General features: G+C 44.4%; 1 protein-coding gene across 2 annotated transcripts; it reads left to right on the forward strand.

Moving 5' to 3' along the window:
• Nucleotides 1–3772: 3772 nt before the first annotated feature.
• On the forward strand, nt 3773–14512 carry Chrna6 (cholinergic receptor nicotinic alpha 6 subunit). Of its 2 annotated transcripts, XM_055593412.1 has the most exons (6): nt 3773–3851; nt 5387–5526; nt 10362–10406; nt 11265–11374; nt 11483–12461; nt 14381–14512. In XM_055593412.1, the coding sequence occupies exons 1-6, from the start codon at nt 3773–3775 to the stop codon at nt 14510–14512; spliced, it is 1485 nt and encodes a 494-aa protein (XP_055449387.1). The 2 variants fall into 2 exon arrangements, with proteins under 2 accessions (XP_055449387.1, XP_055449388.1); XM_055593413.1 differs by lacking the exon at nt 10362–10406.
• The last annotated feature ends 3407 nt before the right edge of the window (nt 14513–17919 follow it).

A 17919-nucleotide genomic window follows, 5' to 3' on the forward strand; every position in this document is an offset into this window, starting at 1 on the left:
ATCCAAGGCTTGACTGAAGTTCATTGTGCAGCTAAGGATGACCTTGAACTTCTGACACTCCTGCTTCCACCACAAGATTTCTAGGATTACAGGGGAGTACCATGTCACCCATTTTATACAGTGCTACAGACTTTGCCCAGGGCCTGGTGCTCTCCCAACTCTACAACACCCTTGGTCTTCAGGATTTTTTAATAGGGATGATGCAATGCGAACACCGAGAACAATGGCTTCAGATATGTCTGAAGCCAGCTATGACTACCCTGCTCCCAAGCGTAACATTTCATGCTTCTGTGACTCCCACAGAGTTAGACACCCAATTCTGTTGTCTTTTCACCTGTGTGTGAAGAAGAGGCTTAACCAGGAACCCAAGTTCCTTGCTCCCCACATGAAAGGTCAGTGACCCAAGAGCAAGTTGCTGGAATGAAGAAAAGCATTTGGTAAGCCAGAAAAACAGACATTGTTTTGAAAGTGGTAAGAAGGAACAAGGAAGGGGAAGGGGGAAAGGAGGTAAAGAAAGGGAAGGTAGGGAACCTAGCTTTCCCATTGTTAACCAGGTTTTCCTCCCCAGAGCTGTACCACGCTCATTCTGACGCTGTCAACAATGTGAACAAACAAGAGGTGATTCTTAGAATATACCAGGCCACAGAAGAAGACACTGCAGCCACCCCTGATGAGACCTAATTGACTAGGATCAAAGGGAAGGAAAAGAAGACCTCCCCTATCAGTGGACTTGGGGAGGGGCATGCATGCAGAGGGTGGAGGAAGGGAGGGATTGGACAGGAGGAGGGAGGGAACCACGGGATGGGGGGAGATACAAAGTGAGTAAAGTGTAATTAATAAAGAATTAAAAAAAGGATCTATATCCTAAATAAATAAATAAATAAATAAACAAACAAATAAATAAATATGAAGTAATATCCAGCAACAGCCAGAGAAATCTTTAATTCCTTTTAAGAATTATTTTATTCGTTCTCTCTGTGTGTGTATCTCTCTGTCTGTCTTTGTCTGCCTCTGCCTCCCTGTTTATCTCTCCCTCTCCCTCTCTCTCTTTCTCTCTCTCATATGTGTGTTATGCCATGTATGTACAGATAAGCACCGAGGCGAGAATAAGGTATCAGGGCCTTGGAGCCTAAGTTACCTGCTGAACATGAGTTGAACTCTCTGGAAGAGCATCAGACATTTCTAAGTGATGTGCCATCTGTCTAGTTCAATTTCTTTGTGTGTGTGTTTTTTTTCTTTTAATTAAGATGTTACTCAGTGATACTGATAAAGAGAAGGAGGATGTTGAAGCAAGGGCTGGTACGAGAGTCTTGCTTGGCTGTCCTAGTGTTTCATATATTGAAAGAGTTTTAATAAAAAAAATGAGAGAGGGAAGAAGAGAAGAAGAGGAGGGTAGTAAGGAAGGGCCAAAGCAAAGGTGTTACACTGTTGGCCAACCTCTCCTGCTGTTTCACCATCCTCCCTTCATTTTTACCTCATCCTGTCCTGTGGACCCGCTAAATCATGGGCAACCCTCTATTTATACTTTGGCTAGTTCAATAGCACAGCTGGGCAGGAGCTTAGTCCTTCACTACAAATTTGAAAAAGTACTCCAAACATCAGGACAAAACATAGATCTTTAATTCATTCTTTGAACTAAATTGGGTTTACTACCCCATATTTTTGCTTTTAACCTGTAAGCTTGACCATTTTCCTATAGATTTTGAAGCAGATATGTAACCCGACTGTGAATCTCAAGCATTTTCTGGTGGTGCCAGCATAGTTTAAAATGTTTTCTTTAAATGGAGAGTTATTTCCCTACAAGTGTTCAAAAGACATCTGTCTCACAAGTCCCAGTTCTTATTTGTAGGGGAAGAGACTGATGGCAAATGTCACACAAAACTGGATAGAGAGATTTATGGTTGATTTAACTGCATTGAGTCATGTTTTGTTTGTTTATTTGTTGTTTGTTTTAAGGTTGTTTTAGTTGGAGTGACATAGGTACTTGGCAGAATGTTCCCCAGCTGTGTTTGAGGATCAGAATCCAAACCCAAGTCTGTCCAAATCCAAACCCCATGCTCTTTCCCCTGCCTTGCTCTCTCCCATGTCTGCACTGGCACCTTGGTAGCTTGGATGTGGCCCAGGGTCCTAGAGTTCATCTAGGTTGTCTGAGGTCCTGGGCTTGACCCTAACACTACCAAAAAAAAAAAAAAACAGAAAAGGGTCCCTATGTTACCCCTTTGCACCTGTCATAAGGATTTAGCTTGCCTGCTGAAGACAGCAGGTGCATCACAGGGTGCATTGAAGGTGCATTTCCTGGTGCTCCATTGCATCAGCAGCCCTGTGCTGTCAGCTGTGAGCTGCAGAGGTCCAGAAGCCAGACATGAAAGAGCAGTCCTGTTGAGACTGAATTGTGTGTCCAGTAGACAACACAAGAACAAGGATACTAAAAGGTGCATTTTGGCAAAGAGCCCAGGTGATTCAGGATATGCCATCCATCACAGCAAAGTGTCATCATGACTTAACTTTGTATCACCTCAGGTTCTCTGGGAACTCTGTGGTACTTCAGGAAAAGACAATAGCCTACTTGCTAAGGGTGAACTAAAATAACAAGGAAGATCCGAAGGAGCCAGCCTGATGCCCTAAGTTCATGCTAAGCTTGTATGAGTCCCTTTGCTGTTGCTGGAAGCTGGGAGGCTAAAAGGACTGGGGGGGGGGGGTCTTCTGATCCTGAAAGTATGCAAACTGTGCAGCATTTGCAGTGAGGTCCTAAACTCTTTGACTGAGAACACTTTGAGATATTCTATTTTGCTGTCTGGTTCCTCTTTAAGCAATGCTGAAACCTAAACCAAATAACCAGTTAACCAGAACCCTATTAGTACCACAGCTACAAAGAAAAGAGGAAAAATAGCTTAAGCCCAAATCAACCCCATGTAATTAAAGGGCAAAATGCTGGGCAGATGGCCTTTCTGCTCATTCCTTGACATTTGACCTTTCTCCTGATCAACAGCACTCAGAAGAGCAAGGTACTTGGAGAGTTAAAGTTAGAAATCTAAAGCAGAAGCAAAAGTGTCTTCTAAACTTTCCCCATAAAGACAGGAACTGTAATTATTTTAGACAAATTGCTAACCGGTAAGCCTCAGCTAAACAGCAAATTCAGCAAATACTCTCTGGGGCTTAGTGTGAATTTGTCGTGTACTGGGAGCCAAGTAAATAACTGGGTAGCCCTCTAAAGCAGCGGTTCTCAACCATGGGTCACGACTCCTAGAGGTCAAGGGACCCATTCACAGGGGTCGCCTAAGACCATCAGAAAACACAGATATTTACATTATGACTCACGACAGTAGCAAACTTACAGTTAGGAAACAGCAACAAAAATAATTCCTTGGTTGGGGTCAGTACAACAGAACTGTATTAAAGGGTCACAGCGTCAGGAAGGTGGAGAACCACTGAGGCAAAGATTGGTGGGTGAGGTGGCCAGTCCCTCAGAGGCCTGTCTGCCTAGTGGCACATGCTGCCTCTCTCCATCTCCTTGCACAGAGATCTAGGGTGACGGGGAATGTGCCAACCCGCCCGATGCTGCAGTGATAGCTTGCCTTGCCCTTTACATCTGCTTCCATCTGTGATGCGGGGAGCAGCTGTGTGACGGTCCGTGTTTTCATTTCGAAGAAGATCTGTGTGGATTGCCGTGAGCTCCCGAGGCTTTCTGTAATGGTCTGATTCATGCCGCTGACTGACAGCTGCATTTTTCCACAGCCCTCTGTGTAGAAATCGGGATTTGGGTGCTTTTATCATGCTGAACAGCCAGGACCAGGGATCCCTTCCCTTGGGTTTGTGTTTGTGGTTATGCGGAGTCTTGGCTTTCTTTGAAGGTAAGTTATTTCAACTGTTCCCTGGAGTGTTATTAGTTCTGTGCATATACTCTTCTTCCTCATCTTGTCTGAATTAAAATGGCCAGGAGCTAAGTTTAACCTAAGAGATGAAATTTGGAGAGTAGGGTGGGGAAAATATTGAAATATACTGTAAATCATATTTCACTTCTCTAACTAAAAAATGCCTTTCCAAGTAGCATACAGAATTGTCTGTTTTTATAGGTATTTATGCTACCAATATGCTTCACTTATTCATTTGTGGATAAATGTAATATGTATTTTAAACAGTGATTTATTTGTTAGCTAATACTCACGACTCAGCCTGTGAACCCTCCCACTGTGACTGATTGTCCTCATTTGGGAAGGCCATCTCATTTTGTCTATACTAAGCTTGTATGCTTTAAAAGTTGATTCAGACATGGCTGCTACGCGGAGCAGATCACACACGCACATAAACACACATACTCACACATGCGCACACACAGACCCTGCTACTAAGTTTCAGAGGGGCTGATGGAGAGCTCAGCCAAAGAGCCTCAGAGGAGGGAAACGGTAAGAGTATTCAGGAAGGTCTCACTGTCTTCACAAGAAATGTTTTCGTCCTGGTTAATTGCACTGGCTGGAATGACAGGTGACCTGTGAAAGCTTTCTTTCCTGCTGATAGTCCAGCGCTCAGAACTTCTAAGTGGATGAATGAAGCAGCTTTCACTGAGGAACACAGCAGTTTTTTCTGTTTGTTTTGCCTGAGCAGGTTACCAAGCCCATTCCTTTCTCTCTGGGAAATTCATAGAATAATATTTTTTGGAATCAAATCTGAACTGCACAATACAAACTTTAGGAATGTGTTTCAGTGGGGGTGTTGAGGAAGTGAGTTGTGCAAATTGGAGACAAGAAACTAATGCTTTCTTAAAGAATTAAAGATGCAGGTAGCACTACTGTCCAGAATTTAATGGCTTAAAGAAGGTACTGAGAACCAAGTTTCAATTGCTTTTAAAGGATTTTCAGTGAGTTTACTTTAAAAGTTTTCCTTTCTCACAAAGCTCAAAGTGCATGGTTTCAAGGTATGTTTCTTAAAGGGTGTGGCTATTGCGGCTCATGGCAATGATTAGATGCTGTGTTTGCTTGGTGGGGGTTCCAGCAGGTGCCTTGCCAGTTATAGACACACAGACCTCTGGAATCCCTGCAAGGCTTCTAGTCAGGCTGAGAGCTGGGATAAGTGACATAAAAATTTCCGTCCTTGTGGCTTTCTACCCCATGACATTTATGGTGCCCTTGACTTTAGCAGGCAATCTCTCCGGATCGCTTTGTGAACATTGTACCAGTTCTGCATGTAGCCTATGTAGTTGTTCCGTGTCAGTGCAGACACAGTAGGCAAGGCTAGGAAGGGCGGGGTGGAGCTGCCCTAGCACAGGCAGGAGTGGGCCTACCTGGTAGTGAGGAGACTCTGACACCGCTAGCCTTGGGTCCAGGAGAGAAGGCGGCTCAGAGCCACCCACAGCACCTCCCGAATGCCTCCCCAGTGTCCTGTCGCACAGGTTGCACAGGCTGCGCGTCCGAAGAGCAGCTGTTCCACGCGCTGTTTGCGCACTACAACCGCTTCATCCGGCCGGTGGAAAACGTTTCCGATCCTGTCACCGTGTACTTTGAACTGGCAATCACCCAGCTGGCCAATGTGGTGAGTGCCTCAGACCCCGGACCCCTTCCCAGAGGGGCTCATTTCCCAGCATTCCTGCTCTTTGTGCACCTGGTGAGCACAGAATTCTATCAAACAACTTAAAGGTGAACACAGAGTTCCAAGGAACAGTCCCCCAGGCCCTGTGTACTGCTGTCTTTGCTCAGGCTGCACATACAGTGGGAGGGAGGCTTGCCATTCACTGTGGCCCGTGGCCCTCTGTAAGTTCATTGGGAATCATAGTCAAGGGTTGGTGGGACTCTTAGGTTTTCTTTTCTTTTCTTTTTCTTTCTGAACAATCTGCTTTTCCTTACCCCAGGAACAGAAGGTGAAAGGGTCTGACTCTCTAAGACAAGCAGGAGTCTTAGCTCTAGGCCTTGGCTTCAGCCCAAATTGCACTATTAGGTAGACTAGAAAATTAAGGAAATCCTGAAGGGTCGCCAAAGAAGGAAATTAGATGTGGTCCTGAGACCATGCTACACATGGAAGAAGCCTGTCGTCCTCCAGCCCAGCCCAAGGATATGGAAGGCGTCCTCCTGCCCTTCGTAATTTGTCATGTGGGTGAACTGGTATGACTTCTCTAGGCAGATAGATAGATAGATAGATAGATAGATAGATAGATAGATAGATAGATATAGATATAGATATAGATATAGATATAGATATAGATATAGATATAGATAGGCAGACACCTCCAGGCTTTTCCCATCCACACTGCCCAGTGGACTTTGTTGATTCAGCCTGGTCTTTTAACTTAAGCTTAGACCTATGCATACTCTGGTAAATACTGGTTCATGTTTTTAAATCAGATGTTTCTTCTTGCCTGGGTAGACCTGCTCAGCCCCTTAAAACCCGCTTATTCTGTATCTGTTCAGAGCGTGTCTTCATTTTATACTGAGCAGGATGCATACCGGCTGTGGACTGGGCTACTGGAAGTGGAGAAATTACCTTAGTGTCATTTTCTAGACCTGCAGCCTAGAAAGACCATCCCTCAATCCAGCTTGACTTCACACCCCTGATGATGTGCTCTGCAGAGACAATTTTCTTACGATGGCAGCAGGTAGCCTGCATATGTGGATTTTGACATTGACACATGGCTGCTAATACAGTATGTACTGTTACTTGTTCAGGAATACCTGCTTACTAATATATATATACATACATACATAACCAGGTAACAAAATTGTAACCAGGTGTAGGAAACAAACTGCAACCAGGTAACAACCAGGTAACAAAAAAAATGCAACCAGGTATCCAGGTGTAGGAAGCAGCATCACATCATTTTGATTAGCTAGACAAGGCATTTCTAACTGACCTTTAATTTAATTGGTTCTGCAGTTGGACGACTTCATAGTGTGTCCAGGAAACAAAATATACAAAGTTTGGGAAATGAAACCACAGAGACATACTTGGAGGCAAAATGGCTTCTAATATGCTAAAGGTTACTGCAGGTGTTAACAGAGGAGCCATAGTAATGCTAAGAAATAAAGTAGGTCTCAACAGAGGGTCTATGGAATTTAATCAGGTTGCAACAATAAGTGTCATGTGAACAGTTTAAGTAAAGTGAGTTCTGGGGGGGGGGTGTAACAGAAATCTAAAGACTCATAGTCCAAGAGATTAATGCCATCTCTCACCATGGTGTTAATACTGAGCCTCTATGTTTACTTCTGAGGTTTTATACTGCTCCACTCCACAGTGTACTGCTTACATGAGCCATGATGATGAAAGCATAGCCAGAGATGGTGACATACAGACATACAGACATACAGACAAGGCTCCTTCTATCTCTTTTTGCCAGCCTGTACATATTAATTGTTTCTTTACATTGCTTCATGGTCTGACGTAACTTCTCTGTTTCCCTGTTTGTACTCATATTCTCACAAGAAATGGTAGGAGGAGGCAGAGGAGCAAAGGGACACACCTGTAGCTCTTCCAGGCTCCGCCGTAGATGTCCTCCCAACTTTGCCAATATGTGATAAGCTCTCCACCTCTTCAGTTTCTCTAGCCACAGCTGAGATCTGAGGAAAGAAGCTTCGTTTGTTTGTTTGCTTGCTTGTTTGTTTTGAGGTGGAGTTCTTGGGATGGAGCCTACAAAGGCATTGAGCTCTCATAGATTCCTAAGCTGTGTCTACGTAAGTTCTGGGATTCCAAGGATGGTGCACCATTGTACCTGGCACAAAGCAACTTATAAATTGCAAATTTACCATCTTAAATTGTTATAGATTCCAACACCGTGATGGAATCTACCTCATTTTCCCTCCATTTCTAAACTTGGCAGGATTGGCTTCATGTAGGAGCACATACCTGTAACCCTAACAACTGGGAGATAGAGGCAGCAGGATCAGGGATTCACAGATATCCATTGACTAGATAGAGAGTCTAGAGCTAGGCCAAATATATATGAAACCCACCCTGCCTCAAAATATATAAATAAATAAAATATTAATACAAAACCTGTCAGAGAATATGCACACTTGCAGGGCCTTTTCACTCAGTGTTAGTCCTCAGCTTCTTGGTGTGTTGAGTACATCAATATGTGCTCCTTCCTGTGGCTGGCTCATGGTTCATGGTCTTTCGTGGTCCACAGTTTGCTTTCAGGTTGAGGAACATATAGGCTTAATCCATGTTTTGCTCTATGAACATTGGCGGGCAGCATTCAGCCTGCACACTTACCTTCATATCTCTGGGATAAGATTTCCTGGGTCATGTGACAGTTGTCAGATGAGCCCTGACATGCAGTGTGCCTACAAAGCTTCATTACTTTCTAGAAGGGCTTTCAGATCCCTGCCACTATGTAAGTCCCCTGATGGGTCTTGCATCTCTGAGAATATGCACAAAAGTGACTGTGGCCCTACGAGATGACCTCGGCCTGAGAATGCATGGTCTTTCCGTGTAGGAACATGTTCTCTCTCCTCATCTAAGACAGAGAGTCCCGGTGCAACATGGCCAGACCTGACAGCCGTGACAAACCTCAGCCGTGGTAAACTGTTGTCTGCGTGGCCTTTCTAAGCCACATCTCCCAGTTTCTCATAGCTTTTCCAGAAACTAGTGCATTTGAAACCATGATTCAAAATTGTGTACCTGGTGTCAACTAGTATTCTCCCAATAAAGAGATCCGGGTTGCCGGCTCCAAGAATGTGGTGATACCATGTGTCTCTGGCCTCTTCCTCCAGAGGGGCTCACTGAGCACAGTGCTTGTTAGTGTGGTCCAGAGTTACATGGAGACTATGATGTTCCAGACCAAGTCCTGATCCATGAAATTTAAAACACCTCCAAGGGTACATACAGCTCATGAATGTACACCATGTGGCCCTTATCCAACCCATGGAACTGTCTCACAGGGGGCAGGCCTGTTAAGAACGGTATTGATAGTAAGTGTCAAATCCCTGAACACAGCAGACTAGTCCAGAGCTAAATCATGTTTCGGGGAATATGCGGGGCTTAGGCCAGTTAGCTCTAAGATCTCTAAAACAGATGGGACTGAAACAGCAGAAGTTATCTAGTTTTGGGCCAACAGCTAGTGCATATGCTGGTCAAGCCTCTGTTAGACCCTAGAGATTCGAGGTGACTTGACACCAGAAGGCCCTGATCAAGAGGGAATCCCTGTGAAGCTGCGCATCCCCCAGTTATCTAACTCTTCTTGCTGCCCTTTCCAAGTCCCAGGGCCTATGATGACTCTACATGACCCAAGGACATGGAGAAGCTTGTCATGGTCTCTGTTTGGACCCCAACTGGATGGGTAGCAGTAGCCATGGAGTGAAGGAGTGGAGCCCAGGAAGCAGCTCAGTGGACTGGGGGGAGCTTCTGTCAGAGGCCTGCACAGAAACCTCGACAAAGCTGGGTTCCTTCACTCCACAGGGGCCTCTTGGGGAGCGAGATTCTGGAATCTCCTGCTGACTGCTAAGAACATACCATCAATACCCAAGCTTTTCTGCTGTGGCCTACCTGTCACCTAGGTGTCACAGGGAGCTTTCCTTCCGAAGATCAGTGGCCACTTAAGTATCAAGTGAACTGAAGATGGTGACAGGGAATGCCTGTGTACCATGTTCCCTGACTCTCCTTACATGCCATGAAGGGGCTGCTTAGACAGTACCTCCTCAAAGAAGCCTTTTTTGACTCTCAAATAAAACAGATGTGGGTGCACAGATGATCCACTCTACCTCTTTGTTATATCACGATATATTTTACGTATGCACGTGCAGGTGTTATCAGCTTTGTGTCTCCCCAACCAACATCTAAGAGCACATGAAGGCAGGAGCTTTCCTCATTCCGAAACTGAGCACACAGGGGTCAGTAGAAGTGTCCTTCGCAAATGAAGGGCTCTTGGGCTGGAAAAAGAAGATCATAGGCAAGCTTGCTAGTGAGCTGAAGCTGCTGTTTCAGTTTGGATCCCAGGACAAATGCACACAGGATGTTCCAGGCTTCTTTGGGGAAAGGCCATGGGGTAGAGGTATAGAAACAGTGAGCAGCTATCACCACCTATAGCGCTTTTCCCCTCTATTGTCCCTGAACCTCTCTGCCCTCCTTCCTGTTTCCTCCATACATCCAGGAAGCTTTATGGGCTGAGGTGATGAGAAAAGATTCACAGAGGAGGTGGAATCCAAATGAGCTTTGAGGGACATTTTAAAGCCGTGTGCCATTTCTAAGTCAACAGAGCAAGGACGGGCGTAAGAATACCGTATTTCTGTTGTAGTTAAATCGTTTTTTGTATAGTTCTCTCAATCATGTTTGCCTTCAGTAGCACAAATAACTTAGATTTGCCTATTTCTAGCCATAACTCTTGCCTTAAAGACATAGCAAGCATATGGGTGGTTAAAAATATTATTTCTCCCTCCCAGGATGAAGTCAATCAGATCATGGAGACGAACCTGTGGCTGCGTCACGTACGTGTCCCCCATTGAACGTCAGCAGCATGTGTCCCACACACACACAATACCTCGTTCCCTCCCCATCCTACAGTAGCTATAGAGTATCCTTTGCCTAGCCATCTCCTAATCTTTGGGGTCAGCTCTGGTGGCAGACGGCTTAATGCAGACAGCACATGAGCAGGCAGAGCCTGGTGCCTTTGATATAGAGCCCTCTCGCCCTTCTACTCTCTGCTCTCAGATCTCTTCTTATCACTTAACGGAAATCCCAAGTCTGATGCTTTCTTTCCTCTTTGGTAGCTCCAGGAAGTCAGCACTTGATATTTGGAGAACCTAGGTTACATAACCACCCACTGGTTTTTACAAGTTTTACTGCCTCTCCTCTTAAACGTCTGACTAGTGTAATAGACTCGCCCTTTACATACAAATTGTGTTTATCATTAGAAATGTTTGAACATAGTCTGTGAGATATGATGTGAAACCTTAGCCAGATAGCATGTTATAGATGTGCCAAAATCAGCTTAGCTACTTAGCTCCCTGTGCTCATGGATATAATTCCCTGCTTTTGATAAGAAACCAGCATAGTCTTTAAAAACATCCTGCTTTTTAATCAAGAAAATTATTGAACCAACATAAACATTTGGAAAAATTTATGATGAAATTCTCAAAAGTTTTTCTTATCCGTGATTAAAGTTAAAAGGGTGTGTAGGAAGGGAGGGAGTAAAAGGGGGTTGGGATGGAGTTCAGAAAAGACAGAGGGTAATGGTAATCAGGACCCCCAATGTATATGTATGAAATTGTTAAAGAAAAAATTTAACAAAAGTAAATCAAACCAAAAACCAACACCACAAGAAAAGAGCTCTTTATTTCTTTTAGATCTGGAAGGATTACAAATTACGTTGGGATCCAACAGAGTATGATGGCATTGAAACACTTCGTGTTCCAGCAGACAAGATCTGGAAGCCTGACATTGTTCTCTATAACAAGTATGTATGTCTAGACAGATTCGCAGTCAATTTTCAAAATCTGTGGCCCATGTGACCCACAGCAAAGGGGCACACAGTGCTGCTAACAGCCTGTCGTTTTCCTTCCAGTGCCGTTGGTGACTTCCAGGTTGAAGGCAAGACCAAAGCTCTTGTTAAGTATGATGGCATGATCACCTGGACCCCACCAGCCATCTTTAAGAGTTCTTGTCCCATGGACATCACCTTCTTCCCTTTTGATCATCAAAACTGTTCCCTGAAATTTGGTTCCTGGACTTATGACAAGGCTGAAATTGATCTTCTGATCATTGGCTCTAAAGTGGACATGAACGATTTTTGGGAAAACAGTGAATGGGAAATTGTTGATGCCTCTGGCTACAAGCATGACATCAAGTACAACTGTTGTGAAGAGATTTACACAGATATAACCTACTCTTTCTATATCAGGAGGCTGCCCATGTTTTACACCATTAACCTCATCATCCCCTGTCTCTTCATTTCCTTTCTCACTGTGTTGGTCTTTTACCTTCCTTCGGACTGTGGTGAGAAGGTAACTCTTTGCATCTCAGTCCTGCTTTCTCTGACTGTCTTTTTGCTGGTGATTACAGAGACCATCCCATCCACATCTCTTGTGATCCCACTGGTGGGTGAGTACCTCCTCTTCACCATGATCTTTGTCACACTGTCCATTGTGGTGACTGTGTTTGTATTGAACATACACTACCGTACCCCAGCAACACATACCATGCCCAAGTGGGTGAAGACCATTTTCCTTCAGGTCTTCCCCTCAATTCTGATGATGAGGAGGCCTCTGGACAAGACAAAGGAGGCAGGGGGTGTTAAGGACCCCAAAAGCCTTCCCAAGAGGCCTGCCAAGGTCAAGTTTGCTCATCGAAGAGAGCCCAAACTTCTGAAGGAATGCCGCCATCGTCAAAAATCAAGTGAGATGGCCCCTGGCAAGAGAAGATTGAGTGAGCAGCCTGCACAGTGGGTGACAGAGAATTCAGAACACTCACCAGAGGTGGAAGATGTGATCGATAGCATTCAATTCATAGCAGAAAACATGAAGAGTCACAATGAAACAAAGGAGGTAAAAGTATACACCTTTCCTCCTAACTGCACACCCTAACATGCCTACAGACACATTGCAGACTAGTCAGAGTGTCAGTTAGAGTTAAGTTTCCTGTTAACTCTAACAGTGGCTTTGGGCAGCGGCTTCCAAAACCAGCTTTGTTATCATGCAGCCTTGGGGGAACCTGCGTTAGAGTTTAGGGAGCTATAGTGAGATGGTAGGTAGCCCTACAACAAATCTTCAGTCTGCGTTTCCTTACAGTGAGATCCAGCTACAATACACATGCGGGATAAGCTTGCCTCATGGAACAAGCCTTCAACACACCAAAGAGTGTCAAAGTGAGGGTGGGGAGGGAGACTACCTGAGAGAAAGGAGAAATGACTGTGGTGCTGCCTGAAGCCGCAGTAGTGAAAGATGGGATCTCCTTAGTAGTTAGCAGCTCTGATTACACTTATTCTACTAGAGGTGGATACAGACCAGAATCAAGTGCATCTTGGAGATGTGCTCAGCAGGCACACATTCTGCTCCTGTCTCCCACACTCTAACGCCAGTAACTTGGCTCCTCCTTCCCCAAAGCAAGAGCTCAAAGACAACCATACCAGCTCTCCATGCCACCACCTGACTAGCTGAGGCTTCCAGAAGCTCTTGCCAGTGGGTTGCTTCATTCCCTGCATCTATAGCTCCTAGTGAACGGCTATCAGACCCCCAACACCACCTGTCAGTGCTCTGGGAGATACCAAGAATGCCTGACATAACACATGTCACAGGACAGGAATGGCCACTGAGCTCACCTCTAGGCTGGCATCCTTTAGTATGCAGGAGATATTGTTGGCTGATCATGTGTATAACTAAATAATTAGTTCTGTATATACTAATCAATACAGAAATTAATATGACAGCAGTTTTCTTTAACTGGCTAGTTCCCCAATGATTGACAAAGAGAAACTATGATTTATTGTTAATCTGTAGTCACTCTGCTGGGCAGATTCTGAGCTAGTCTAATACTACTGCCCTTAAAACCAACATAAAAACCAATCACTTGCAAATCTGATGACTCCCAGGTGGCTTCTGCTCCATCAACCTGTCCTCATTGCCACAGGCTCATCGTCCATCATGCCCCATGTTTACTCCATGCTCTCTGGCTTCCTCACCTCCTGTTACATCTGCCTACCTCTCTTCTGCCCAGTCACAGGCTTCAGCATCTCTATTAGCCAATAAGAAATAACTGGGGACCATTCCTTACATCACATGAGTACAGGAGGTGGTTCAACACTCATAAAAATGTGCATGGCAGGAGAGTAACCAGATCTCAGGACACTGAAATCAGCATCGGAAAACACAGTGTACAAGACCGTCCTCCAACAATCGTGGCCTGCAGGTTCCCTAACAGACAGCCCACTGAGACCATAGCAGAAGGTTAGACGTTTAGAACTGGAAAGATTCTAGATATGCAACAAGCTTTCCCTGTTAGCATCACTTGGAGGCCTGGAGGCTGCTTATTCCTGTGCAGGGGGGCTCAGCCATATCTCATATCCTCCTGCCTGTTCCTTCACTGCTTCAAACTCAGATTCCCCAAAGGGCCAGGCTCTCCTTGTGCACAAATGACAAGCATTGGTCTCTCAAGTGATACCTTTGGAAAATGTCCCTGGAGCCAGGAAAGAACCTTTGTCATAGGAAAGAGACCACTAAAGTCTTTGGCAAGGTCCATCGGCAGCTCTATGAAGCTCCGGGGATGTATATCTACCCTCCTTACACAATGGAGGGAAATGACAAAGGACACACAGGCAGACAGACAAATGTTATTGGTAAATAATTGATTTTTGGAAGTATTGGAGAAATTTGCTTTGAAACAAACAAACATGTCGTCCTAAAGCATAGCCTGTCTTCCTAGGGTCTTGGTTTTTAAAGCTATCCTTGATCTTTTGTTTGCATTTCAGGTGGAAGATGACTGGAAATACATGGCCATGGTGGTGGACAGAGTCTTTCTTTGGGTATTTATAATTGTCTGTGTGTTTGGAACTGTGGGGCTATTTCTACAGCCACTGCTTGGGAACACAGGAAAGTCTTAAATAGTATTTTCCCTTTGCCTTCTGAATCTTCTAGATGTTATGGTGTTTGTTTGTTTTTGTTTCCTTTTTGTTGTTGTTGTTTTTTGAACTACTTACCACAAGAAAAGGCCAACTACCCAGTTTCCTAAACCAAGACAAGAAGGTCAAGGGTGGGGACAGTACTGCAACCTTAGGAGCCTGAATGCATGTCTTCATTGCCCTGGGTATTTTACCACCTCGGAGCCCAGAGCTGGCAGTGCTCCTAGGCTAGGAGTGCTGACTCAGCTTCTCTATGCTTTGCATGCTTTGTTCCCAGGAACATGAATGACGCCTCACAGAGTTAGGCCTCATAATAAGTATCAGTCTACACTGAAAAGAGATTCTCTTGTATCTGAAGCTCCTGCTGGTTATTGCAATGATGTGAGTGGCTAGAGAGAAACTCTGGAACACTGCTCATGCTTGCAACACCTGTCTACCCCTATGCCATACTCTTGTGTGTGTCTCTGTGATGTGGTCCACACTATCATCTGATGCATGCCATGGGTAAAGGAGAAACCAGATACCATTGCTCTTAGAAGACTATTGAATTTTTGGTACTAGTGGCTTTCTGTCAGGGTGGGAAAAAAAAATCACAGGAGATAATCAACATAAATGGATGAAGTTTATATGAGCTTATAGTTTCGGAGGATTTACTCCATGATCACTAAGCCTTATCACATCGAGACCTTTGGTGAGGCAAACCATCATGGCAGGAGAGCCTAGCAGAGGACCGCTATCCACTTAATGATAGCTACAAAAAAAGAAAAAAAAAGAGAGAGAAAAAGTCTGGGGTGCCAATATTCCTATCAAAGGCACACCCCAATGAATGACTTAAGCTCTTCCTACAGAGCTCCACATCCTAGAAGCTCCACTAGCATGGAGGAATAAGTCTTTAACACAGGTCCTTCATGGTGATCCACTGTTCTGGCAGGACATTTGGCTGGTGCCCAGGACTATGCCAGGTGCTACAGGGTGACATAAATAGATTCTTCTCCTTGTAAAGTTACAGCCTGTTAGAAAAGTCACATATGAAAAGATCCATAGGATCTGGTAGTGGAGAATATAGCTAGAGCAATACAAATGGGAGAACATAGAGCATAATATAGCTAGAGCAATGCAAATAGGAAAAATCGAAAAGCTTTCTTGTGGTTCAAATAGGTACCTGTCTAGCCTTTTCCCACGAACCCTTCACATGCTCACTGCATAGAGACAAAATAAAATCTGTAAGAAATTTTAATCATGTGCCATTTGGAGCAATTTCTTTTCTGAGTGGGAGAACATGGGAATTGTGTCGTGTTCCACTCTGATTACTTTTTTTGTGTGGCTGTAGTAACCTACAGAGGTATCTTAGACAGCAGCTCACGCAGTCCAGCAAAGAAGCTGGATCCAGTTCCATTTGTTCACTCCCAGCAAGTTGTTGTCCATGCACATAGGTAATTTCATGGTTCAATTTTACCTTCTGATCCTGTTGTCTTAATACAATATCAGCAACATTTGGCAGGGCTTAGATGATGGACTATAGAGGAATTTTAATTCAGAATTTGGCTGTTCTGGCGAGAGATCTCATGCAAAGACTTTCTAGGTCTGTGTGACCCAGCTGGAATCCAAACACACCTTTAATCCAGGAGACGAAGGTAAGCAGATCTGAGTTCAAGGACAGCCTGGTATAGAGCAAGTTTCAGGTAAAGAAAAGCTTAGGTCCAGGTATTGTGGTACAGGCCTTTAATCCCAAACAATGAAGGTAAAGTTAGTTTGTAGAAGGAAGCAGCCATGTTTGAAAATAATATTTAATTAAGTGGCAGAAAAAGTGATGAATAAGAGAAAGACTTGACAGAATAGGACATGCCCAACTCTCATAAGACCAGAGAGGAAAGGGAAGATAGTTAAAGGAGCAACACAGAATGAGAAGAGGAGGCATCTTTACCAAGAGAGTTTTGCAGAGAGAGGTTGAATGAGAGAAGAAGCCAGACACAGGTGAAAATAGAAGGAGCCAGCGATGAGGAGACAGTATCAGCGCATATTTCTGGAGTTAGTATGAGGCCAAGCTGAGAGATTCAGGGGCTGAGAGAGAAGCCAGATTGAATACGTCAGCTGGGAGAGGAGTTTGAGCCAGAGGAGCTGAACTGAACGAGCCAGCCCAGAGCTCAGTCAGAACAAGAAAGGCTGAGCTTATTAAGCAGTAAATCTCAGAGGCTGAAAACATTCGAGGCCTAAATTAGATTGCACGGAGGCTGGAAGCTTCCAGGGCTAGGCCCAGGTTAGCAGACAGAGGCAGTAAGCCTCTGAGACAACAACTGAAACAGGTGGATAAAGGTTGCTTTTATAATGGACTGTTGTCTTTGAGAAGTAAACACCTGGTCCCCTTTCAGGAGGAGGCTGCAGAGGCAGCAATGATGGATGGCTTCATGTGCTCTGCCTCACACTGGACAATATAAAAAGGATCTCTGAGATCCCCAGGGATACTGAGTCTCAAAAGTCCCAAAAGTCCTCCGCAGGTTGGGGACTACCTTGGCCTGTGCTATAATAGCGGTCTAGCTACACCAGGTAGGGATACCTAGGGTGGAGCCTCCATCTTCCTGCAGATCTAGGTGGCCAACCATGTGAGCCCATGGGATTGCTTGTTGTTGTTGTTTTTTAATTATAACATTTGTTTTGTTGTGCTATAGAAGTTTTGTTGTGATGTGCGAACAAATTCTCCATCTAATATAAGCATACACATTTTGTGAATTGCATTGAAAGAAAGAAGAGTAAAACTGATCTCAGCGGGGACCAGAGGAAACCCATCTGAATGTCTTCATGCTTGAGTGTTCTGTAATACTTGATGGCTGAGATCCTTGAAATTATCAAATGATTCTCTATTAAACAATCTATCAATACACCTTTAAAAGGAAGTATACCACATTTGGGGTGAGAGGGAAGCCACATTTATTCAGAATAACGGAAGAAAGCATGGACTAAAAAAAAATCTGTAAAGGAGCATTAAATAAATTGCTAAATACATATTTAGGGGTTTTAATTTTTAGAATATTCCTTGGTCACTACCACCTTATTCAGTGTGGCAACGCCTCTCAGTCAAATCCGAAGCTCACTGGTCCACTACCAACTTGTCTCAGGGATGGCCTGTATCTGCTTCCTAAGGCTGGAATTACAGGCAAGCTGCCATTCCCACCTGACATTTACCTGTGTTCCAGGGATCCAAACTCTGGTCCTCTTGCCTATAGTAAGTGCTTTAGCTGCCGAGGCACCTCCCTAGCTAATTGATTTTTGTTCTACCAGTCTGAATGAGTTAAGAATCAGTAATTCTTTCCCAGAGATCTTTTGTATGCACTCTCTCTCTTTCACACACACACACACACACACACACACACACACACACACACACACACACA

The sequence above is a fragment of the Psammomys obesus genome, unplaced genomic scaffold, assembly GCF_907164565.1.
Source record: "Psammomys obesus unplaced genomic scaffold, mPsaObe1.curated_primary_1811, whole genome shotgun sequence".
NCBI lineage: Eukaryota > Metazoa > Chordata > Mammalia > Rodentia > Muridae > Psammomys > Psammomys obesus.